Source organism: Perna viridis, chromosome 4 (assembly GCF_037379345.1).
Source record: "Perna viridis isolate PV_CMFRI_1.1 ecotype Kerala chromosome 4, ASM3737934v1, whole genome shotgun sequence".
Lineage (NCBI taxonomy): Eukaryota > Metazoa > Mollusca > Bivalvia > Mytilida > Mytilidae > Perna > Perna viridis.
In genome coordinates this window covers 20475161-20486338 of record NC_142448.1, presented here as the reverse complement: position 1 = coordinate 20486338, position 11178 = coordinate 20475161, and the positions used below count along the sequence as shown (strand labels likewise).

At 32.5% G+C, this 11178-nt stretch overlaps 1 protein-coding gene across 1 annotated transcript; it reads left to right on the top strand.

The window, feature by feature from the left end:
* Positions 1 to 1024: 1024 nt before the first annotated feature.
* On the top strand, positions 1025 to 10240 carry LOC148619261 (ankyrin repeat and SOCS box protein 13-like; the record flags this gene model as incomplete). Its single annotated transcript, XM_088578950.1, has 5 exons — positions 1025 to 1222; positions 1734 to 1884; positions 5087 to 5221; positions 6692 to 6886; positions 8620 to 10240. Coding segments are annotated over 5 exons (807 nt in total), but the record flags the coding sequence as incomplete, so codon positions are not given.
* Between the last annotated feature and the right edge of the window lie 938 nt (positions 10241 to 11178).

Here is an 11178-nt window from a genome sequence, read left to right as displayed (position 1 = left end):
TTTGCTGACTTTGTGGTGGACAGAAAACTGTGAAAAATAGTACATGTGAAATTTATTTTTAATAATATATAACGCTAATTATTTTTTTGAAACTGAAAATTAATACCCATGAAAATTCTCCTCTGGCAGAATCCACGAAAATTAATATGTTTACAGTATAAACTACAATTTCATATTTTAGAATTCACTTTTTTTGTTTTTGGCAATATATAGTTGTGTGTATACAAACCAACAATAGCATGTTATAATACTTATATTATCTCTCAAAACAGTTTCTAACCTCTCAAGCACAAAAATATAAAATTGTGAGTACTCAGTACTTAAAAATTAAATCACAAAAGTGTGAAAAGGTGACCACAGGTGAAAACATTAAGTCTAATAAAACAGAAGAAGAGGAAAATAAAACATTTTGCCTTTTCATTCTTTTCATGTTTAAACTTTGCCTTTTTTGAAAAAGCACATTGACATTAATCAGCCACACTATCAAACTAATACCTTACAAAAATTAATATAGTTTTATGGTAGAAGATATACAAGAAAACTGTACATGAAATGAATCCTAGCAAATAAAATTACTATATAAAAATTAAATCCCATCGGATAAGTTAATACTGAAGTATCACTCCACATAAGAATCATGCAAAAATGTTATTCATGGTTGAAAAGCCTACATATTTTTGTTTTTGATGTTTTTAAATTGTTATAGTAAACAGAAAGTAACATGTGGATTTTTATATAGACCTTGTTCAAAGGAGATAAAAATTATATAGAATGTACTGTTAATTTCAAAATTAAGGGAGATAACTCTGTAAATGACACAAAAATACAATAGAAACTATTACATTTTTCATGTGGATTATCTCTTAACTGATTGGAATGAATAATTATATATTTCATCATATAGACCTATAAAGCAACTTAATAACATAAATAAAAATGTGTAGCCTTTTTTTGGGTGTATCACATTTTACAGAATTTGTATGATTCTCACAAAGACTACTACTTACTTCTCTATTCAGTTTAAAATAAAATCCTGGATTACATCAGCAGATATCCCCTTCATGATGCTGCCAGGAAGGGGAATGTAGAGCTGTTGAGAACTCTAATCCAAGAGGGCTGCAGTGTTAATCATAGTGACCCAGATCTTGTCAAACCCCTGCATGAGGCATGCTTCCATGGCAACCTTCAGTGTGTACAATTGCTGCTGAGAAATGGTGCAGAGGTATTTTGTACTTAAGAGTTAGAGGTTAAAAGAGTCTAATATTGTCGGTTGCTTAATATATTGTACTTTCAAGTTGCAAGCTGTTAACTTAATTTACCAAAGCAGATATTTGGTACTAATTTAATTCCTAACAATGTCTAACTGTGTTCTAATTTTAAAATAAAATTTCCCAGAATTTGGTTTTTACAATAAAATTGGTGACACACTTTTGTGCTAAGAAAATCTTGTCCAAATAAACCCCCTCTCCCAAAAAATCTGGGTAAAGGCCTGATAGGAAGCAGTGCAATGCCTTCCTGTTGAAGTCTGTTTAGAAGTAGACTTATTATCTACCTTTTAAAAATGTTCACAGCTATTGTTATGCTATCTTTTTATCTGGTTTTGTAGTTTATTTCATACTTGAATAAATAAATTTAAAATCCAAAAACTTATGGTCAGTGAAACAATAAAACATACCTAAACCACGAGACTATGAATAGTTTCACTGTGGATGAATAGACAAATATAATTCCAGGTGAATGCCAGAAATATAGATGGTGCTACCCCAGTGTGTGATGCTGCTTCAAGTGGTCATGTAGACTGTGTTAAGTTACTTATTGAGAATGGTGCAAGTGTTAATCCTGTTTTGTTGTTATCATCACCATTACATGAGGCTTCACTTAGAGGTAAAAAATGTAGTACTATTACAACTCAGTTTTGATTGTTTGCAATATGGTATTAGTACAGTAAATGGTTCTTTATGTTAGATTCAAAATTTCAAAATTTAAATGTGTCCACTCCCATGTACAGGAAGATCATACCTACATGTTGTTTTATTTTCTTTATTTCTCAAAATTATGTTCAATTTGTGTTACTTATTTAAAAAAGTTGATTTGAAAAATATTGGTAATGGGTCATGGTCTTACAAGTTTATAAACATGGAACAGCAATATATGATTACATCTTTCTGTATAGAAGAACCAAGCTTCATATCACATTTAGAAGGTTTAACTCATCATATCTTTTTAATATCTTTTGGACCATAATATCTTTGGGACCATAGCATCTTTGGGACCTCATTCTCTTGAGTACGACAGTATTTTGGGAACAACATATTTTGAGGACTACTATATGTTTGGTCAACATAACTTGAGGACCACAGTATCTTGAAGACAACAGTATCTTAGGGACCAAACTTCCTTGGGGACCACAGTATCTTGAGTACTACAATATCTTTTGGACCACAGTATCTTGAGTACCATAATAAATATCTTGGGGACCACAGTTTCCTTAGGACCACTGTGTCTTGAGTACCACAGTATCATTGGAACCACAGTTTTTTAATGGGGCTACAGTAGGAAAACCTACCAAACAAACTGCTCATGATAATCAAATGTTTAAAGTAAAGTAAAATAAAAAGTATTACTATACTACCCGTAAACAAAGTTATTTTTATTGGGGGTCAATAGGAATACCCCAGTCTATCTGTCCACATTTCTTATAAGTGGAACTCCTCCTGAAATGCTCTAGGGATTTTGATGAAATTATATAGGAAGGTTGGGTATCACATGTAGATGCGCATGAAGGAATATAATTACTGTCGGAGGACTCCAAAGGGAAAAATCCAATTTAAGGGTTTTACATGTTAAACCCTTGTAATTGTAACTCATCCTAAACTGCTTAAGGGATTTTGATGAAATTTTATAGGAAGGTTTGGTATCATATGTAGATATGCAAGTATTATTAGAGGACTTCAAAGGATGATAATCCAATTTAAGGGTTTAACATGTTAAAACCTAATTAACACAACTCCTAGACTGCTCAAGGGATTTTAATGAAACTTTATAGCAAGGTTGAGCATCATATGTAGATGTGCTGTTTGATGACTCCAAAGGGAGATAATCCAACAAGCATTTTATTTAAGTCCATTTGAAGCAGGGGTATTTCCTTCGTGGGCTTGCTAACAGTATTTCTATTTTTGGTACATTTTGTAAGTTTTAGGTATATTCAATGCAAATCTAAATTTCTTTTTTATCGCTAATACAATGTATCTTTTTTCAATGGATTTTTCGTAACTAAATTTTCTATAAGGTATTATGCAATTATGGCAACTTAGTGCATGTGATACCATGTTTTATGGAACACTTAAAAGAGATATGGACCAAGGTCGATACCTCTTTTAAGTGTTCCATAAAACATGATATATATTGCATGCATTACACTAACATAACTGTTTTATTACATTTCTCTGTAGAATTTTTAAAAATTTCTCTCAGAGTGAGTTTCTCCTCAGCACGATTTTTAAAAATACAACTAATCTTGTCTAGTCAAGATTTTTGTATGTATATAATTTTAGATTAGGCAAATATACACATTAGATTTTTTACCAAATTATATTAACTCTGATAATTTTGCTACAAATAACACTTTTGTGAATGACATCAGCCATGCAATATAACTGGTAATCGTGCAATATCACAAAATATGGGTGTGTTAGAAACACATTGTTTATATGGAAACTTCAAAATGTGAAATGTAATAATACTTATTATAGTCCTATTAACTGCTTTGAAAAGAATGCATGACAATTGTAAAATGATGTAAAATAAGCAACTTTAAAAAAAAAATTAAAATTGAAATCTAGTGCTATGCAAGATGCCTTCATGAATTCAATGCAAATCTAATCAAGATTCACATTGTGTCTATAAATCCCTACTTGTTCCTTGTATGTTATGCTCTTCTTTTATTAATCGGAAAGCAAAAAGTAAAACTTAGTTTTATCGGAATAATTCAACTTTCTACTTGAATACTGTGATGGGATTTTACTATAGAGCTCCTTTTGTGACAAAAATGCAGTTTATTTGTTACAAATTATTTGCAGATTGTTAAAATGCTCAAATTTGTGCTCAAATTTATAATAAGATATCCATTTGCTGGTTTAGAGTTGGAAACATTATTGGAAATCATTACTTCACACTTGACGCTTTCTCAGTTTCTGGGTGTTTTTGGCAAGGTACATGCTTTTGGTATATGAAGTGACAATTCCTTGCAAAATTGGTCCGTCCGTGCAAGGTCCGACAGGGTAGTCAAGAACATTAAAAAAAACCCTTAGTTAGTTACCAAAATTGGTTCAGTTTGTTGGTTTAATTTGACAGAGAAAGATTAAAATTATTAAAACCGAGAGACACCAGAATTGAAAGACTAAGATAGTTGAGAAGTAAGTTTGGTAAACTAAAGCCTAGAAGTTCCAGTTTAATTTTGAAGCTTGTGGTTTACATACAAACAGTTTCAAGAAGCTTTTAGGATAGTTGCAAACTACTGGGTTGTTCGATACTGTAATTTCTGTAGCTAGGGAATGGTTGCAGTCCCTCGAACAGGTAGTTTGTAACTATCTGTGGGCTTGCTTGAAACATAGTATTTCAAAGACTAGGTGTCTCGGAAGCTAGGTGTTTCAAGACTGTCTGGGGAGCAAGTTGCTCCGAGACTAGGTGTCTCAGAAACAAGATGTTCGGGGACAAGGTGTCCCGGGAGCTAGTCAGCTTCAGTAACGTGGGTTAAGGCTAAGTGGTCAGTTGATTTACTTAGTGTATGTGTTTGTTGTTTAGGCTCCTTGTTTTATTGGTAGTTCTGTTAATTTAGAATCCAGTTTAATATGTGTCATAAATATTGAAGCACCTCAGATTCTGTGAAAACAGATACGAACAGCATTTTAACTTATTTTGAATTTGACAAATTTTCAAACACGCAGAAAACGTTACACTTTTAATATTGAAGTGGGATTTTCAATGAATTAAAAAATATAAATTTAGATGACATATTACAGTATCAAATGAATTTATAAGATATAAACATTTCTTTCTATATGTTTTTTTTTCTTTTTGAAAACAGACCAGTGGCAGTGTATTGACATATTGGCAGAAGCTGGAGCTAATTTGAATGCCTCAGATTGTCATTTCGGAACACCTTTACATATAACTGCAAACCAAGGGTACATTAAAAGTGCAGAAGTTTTGTTGAGGGCAGGTACTGGTTTATGATGAGTTAGAGACAGCTCTTTTCCACATGTCTTGTTTTTCTTCAAATGTGATGTTCTGGATATTTATTGATGCAAAATTATTTTCATGAAACTTATACCGGTCAACCATTCCAGGGTAAGGAAGACACATTTTGATTTTTGAGTCAGTAGATCAAAGTCAAGGTCACATGCATTTGAAGAAATACTACGGTTAATTTTTTTTAAATCAAAAACTTGTTTCAGTGGCACCACTTGTGAAATCTTATGTGCATTTTCATGAAACTTACATATGTTCACTATTTTTGGGTAAGAAAGAACTCTGTTGATTTAAGTGTCAAGGGGTCTAAGTTCAAGGTCACATGCATTTAAAGAAAAACATATTTTTTACACTAAAAATTAGTTTTTGTGATGTTACTTCTTTAATCTTTTGTGCATACTCATGAAACTTTTACAGGTTTACCATTCAATGGTAAGGAAGACAACCTCTGATTTTGAATTTCTTCTTACTCTCTTATTTAGATAATATTTTTGTTGTGAGCTGGGGACCTTGACACTTCTCTATTTTAATTTCACATTTTTATATGATGGCAAAAAAGTTGCAGTCATATATTGATATGGTGCTGTTGTCATCCTTGTCATCATTAGCTTTGTCCATAAACACTTTTTTTCGTGGGTTTATTTGAGTATTAGTTGGTTGATCTTTATAAAATTTTATAATGAGGTTACTAACCTTAAAGGGAAGGTTGGTATTGATTTTGGAGGTAATAGTCCCAGCTATTTTAGAATTATGTACCAAATAGGTGCCTAAAACAAGTATTTTATAAAATTCAATTACCTGGTATGTAACTCTAGTAAAAGCTTAGCAATGTATATGACATAGTGCCAAAATATTCTATACCACAATGATCAGACTTGGATTGATTTTGGGGTTAAAAACTTAAATTTTAGAAATTAGGAGCAAGAAGATAACTAGACTATTATTTATTTTTCGTTCTATTTCCAAATTTTCTTATTGGATACCTTATGAACATCTCTGCCTGTATCTTTCAATCAGAGTTCAGATACCTCTTACGGTTTTTGAGTTATAAATGGTTGACGGAGTCTCACTCCAAAAACTCAGATTTGGTCAGATTTGAATTATTATTTATTGGATTCCTTATGAAATCTCTGCCTGGATTTTCAGTGGATTTCAGATATCTTTAAGGTTTTTGAGTTATAATGGGTCAGAGGCCACATACCAAAAAAATCAACTTTTTGTGTTTTGGTCTGATTTTGAAAACTTTTCATTGAATTTAAAGTTTTGTGCTATATTGTGTCCATAATGAATTGTTAGTTCCTATGCTTAAGTTTGTCAAAAACTTATATAGTGCCCACACTTGCCCCAACTGTTCAGGGTTAGACCATTGCAGTTGTATCATGCGCTCAACAAAGCTTTTTATTTTATACTGTTTTGTCACATGGATTCATTTTTTTGTCAGGTGCCAATGTAAATGCAGTTAAGACACACAGTACCCCTTTACATGAAGCTGCATTGAAACAGGACACAGAATTCATAGCTTTATTATTAGAGTTTGGAGCCAATCCACATGCTAGGAATAACAAAGGCCTTAGACCAATAGATTTGATCACAAGTTCTACAAACCCTGCTAGAGATCCATTGCTATTTTGGATGAGTATGTTTAACATCTTCATAATACATCTGTTCCAAAAAAGGAATAAGAATATATTTGTTGAAACCTATCTGACTCTCCATCCACTTTGCCTGATGAACTTGCTGTGGATATCCCAATGTGTGAGAGGTTTTCAAAAAAGTTTTTTTGTTATTTGGATTTGTACACTTGTTGTCATCAGTGCTGTCATCCAGAAAAAGTAGGCAAATTGGATTCAACACAATAACTTCAATAAAAGTGTATGGATTCTAATGAAATTATACTACAAAGAACCATATCATAAAAGAAAGGCTGGGATACATTTTGATGGTTGTTACAAATCATCTTCTAATAAAGGGCCAAAAATGGACCAGAAACAAACATTTGTATGATTTCCAGATAAAAACTTTGATGTAAGTTGATTGATCTCTTTGAAATTGTACCAGAATGTGCCAAACCATATGAAGAAGACTGGGATTGATTTGGGGGGGGCTTTGACTAAATGTTTTGGGAATTAGGAGGCGAAATGGGCTTCAAAACAAGCATTTTCATTATTTTTAGGCAATGAGTACAAGTGAATTGATCTCCTGTATTACAAGAAGCTATACCACATTAGAATGGTAGGATTGATTTAGGGGGTTATGACTTTAACCTGTTAGTAATTGGGGACTTAAGCAAACAGAAATAAGCATTTCCCTGATGTTTGGATATTAATTTGAGTAAAATTGAATGGATCTCTTTGAAATTGTACCACAGTGCCATATATCAAAACGAAGGCTGTGATTGGTTTAAAGGGTTGTGACATGAACTATGCAAGAATTAGAGGTGAAAAAATGGCCACTTTGAGTCTTGTCAAATTCATATCCTGTATCAAATATTCAGTCCCAAAATACAGAGCTGCACACAACAAGCTTGAATGCTGTGTCCATACTTGCCAAAACAGATCATGGTTCAAGCACGACAGTTGTATCCAGTTCCGCCCTGTGAACCATTTTAGTAGATAAGTATTTGATTTTCAGGGATATGTAATCTTTGGAAATTAAAAAAGGATGTGTGTATTTATTTTGTATTTGCATATTACCTGTACTTTCATAATTTAAGCCATTGATATTTAGATAAATTATATTTGTGTTCAAAAATAATTGCTACAAAAGAGGGTCAATGCATGTATATAATGTATGTATTTTAATGCCTAAAGCCCTTGCACACTCTAACAATTCAAAATTTTGCTCTGTATATTATGTATTATTAGTTAGCTAAGGAATGAATGTTATATTTTTTGGTGTTTGAAGAAATAACCTCAACCATGCGGTTCACACTAAATAATGTGTGCAGCAGGTAATTTTTATATGTGCCCCACGGGCATTGAGGTTATTGCAGAGTTAGAAATAGTAGCCTGCCCGCCCGCCAGAGAATTTGTAATTGCTAATTGTAGAAAAAATCAATATAGCCATATAGTAAATGTATTAAAAAGTTGTATTCAGGACTGGCTGGAATTTGAGTGAGTTTCCTACCCTGGTTATTTCAAATAGACTGTAAAAACATAACAGTTATTCCTTAAAATTTAATTTTAGTATCAAAATTCAAAGAGTTAATCACCAAAAAGGGTTGGTAACTTCACAGTCAAATAACAAGATTTGGTCAATGAGATGATGGACAATTTTTTTTATCCAATCAGAATGCATGTTACGTCTGAAATTAAATTTTGATAAATGACACAATATTTAATTTAACAACGCATTTTTTTTATTCTATAGGTACAGTTCCAACATTAAAGCACTTTACAAGGCTGACAATTAGAAAGCATTTAGGACCTGGGAGACTAAGATACATTGATACCCTTATGTTACCAAAACTGTTAAAATTATTTATAAACTATGAATAACTGTGTAATGAGTACAATTTAACAAATATTTATTGTTAAGTAACTTTCCATGTCAGGGTATAAATGATGAATCAGTGATTATTCTATATCACATTAAATGGATTAATTATTTTGATTATCAAATTAACTACGAAATAACACCATATAACAGTTTTTGTATTTGTCTTATAACAGCCTTACTTAATGCAAAAAAAACTTTCAACAAGTGACTTGATATAGAAATGTCAGAGTAAAACCTTTGTCAACTTATATGATGATCTTGATGCAACTGTCATGTCCAGTACCATGGTTTAGATTAGCTTTATAATGGTCTTGATACAACTGTCATGTACAGTACCGTGGTTTAGATTAGCATTATAATGGTCTTGATACAACTGTCATGTACAGTACCGTGGTTTAGATTAGCTAGTCTATAAACACTGGATTTATATTTATATATGTTGCTGTTACTGTCAGCAAAACCAGTAGTTTATCCCAAGAACTTGTGCAGACTCTTTGATTTGGGTAGTTTATGGTAAAACAATTTATTAGCACCCAAGTAACTATTTTTGTCGTCATATTGTATAATTGAGTAACGTTGGTGTAAAGAAAAATTAGTCCAATAACATAAGACTTTGTAGTTGTGCAACGTTTTTTTAGCTCACCTGGCCAAAGGCGAGGTGAGCTATTGCCATCACTTGGCGTCCATTGTCGTCGTTAACAATTATACAAAACTCTTCTCTTCTGAAACTACTTGACCAATAAGAACCAAACTTGGTATGAATGTTTCTTGGGGTATACTGCATAGAACTGATGTGGGGATTTTTTATTCGTCAAAAAACATGGCCGCCCTTACTTAAAATATATCATAGGGGTTAGACAGTAGTTTTTCACATATATCTCCAAAACCGTTAGGTTTATCCAAATTCTTTCAATAACTGAAATGATCCATATTATGAGGACTACAAAAGTCTTCAGACTCCTTGTAAGAGTTATTGCCTTTGAAAGGGGGAAAATGACTTTTTTTAATAGTTTTCAGTCAATATCTTGAAAACTATGATAAATTAAAAGAAACTTTCAATTGTTGAAAAGATCTTGTAATAGTCCTACCCAAGACTTCTTGAGTCAAAATTGTTGGACAACTTGTTTAATTTATTGCCTTTGAAAAGCAAAATTCAACAAAGTGAGCGATTCAGGCTCCTGGGAGCCTCTTGTTTATATGTATGTTTCTATGTGTAATGTTATAGAACTGCAGAAAAATCAACACTTTAATCCAAAACTGTCTTGTTTACAGACAAATTTCAATAACCTGTTTAATTTTCCCTCTTTTATAGCATGTAATCAATGTTCAGAAGTGATTGCCACTTCTTGCCATTTTATTTCTGATGTAATATTTTTATTACTGTAAGTTAGTGATGCTTTGTAGTCAAGAAATGATATGTTCATCAGTTGAAATCATGTACACTTCATTGTTATTAAATAAAAATGATGTAATAAATAATACTTTGTCTTTATGATCCTTCGTCCTTGTCAATGTGATATTCTCGTGACATGTTCCCTACATCCAGTATCAAAGCATAAGAGGCTTTACAAAGGCGTATCAGTAATCAGTGGGTATTGTCAATAAAATTCTTCATTTTTACCTGTGTCGCCAAAGGCGGAAACAGATCTAGGGTTAAGGTTACAGACCACCAATTCAACCAATGAGCATTTGGAAGGTATGCAAAAATAGTCCTACGCAGAAATTACCCCTGTTCCTCATAGTGCTATGAAAAGAGTTCTCATCTCATTTAAAAAATTTAAACAGTTTCTGAAAGGAAAAACATTTCTGTACATTTTATAGGTGCATTTTGCTTCTTGTGATGTGAAGCCTAATCTCCATAATGATTTCTAAATATACCCCTATCTTGTGAAAACACTGGGATTCCCCATGCTATTTATAGACACTTCACTTCCGGTGACCAGTACTGCACTGCAAGTCTGCTAACCCCACATGCCATTCTGGGGATTGTGAGCTGACATGTAGAATCATGCTGATATATAGTCCTCTGCAGGTTAAAGTTAAGGTAAAGTCCAGAGAAGCCATTGAATATTGTGAAATTAGCATAGAAGCCTATGGGAAGTGGAATTAGTGGTTTTTAGCCTTAAGGTAACTCCGTCCGTCCATCCGTCCATATCACAATTAGATATCAGCTTTGTCATTGCAACTTCTCTGAAACTACCCAACAGAAATTTCTTAAACTTGGTATTTACCATGAACATCATATGTAGTTATACATATTATCAGGAAGTTTTTATGGGAGTTACAATGTATGCCGTTTGAACATGGGAACTTACTGTAAATCATCATGTATCAGATTGTCATCTTAACTCCTCTGATAATACCTAAAAGAATTTCAAATAACTTGGTGTATAACAAGAACACCATATGTAGTTGTGCATATTTTCAGGA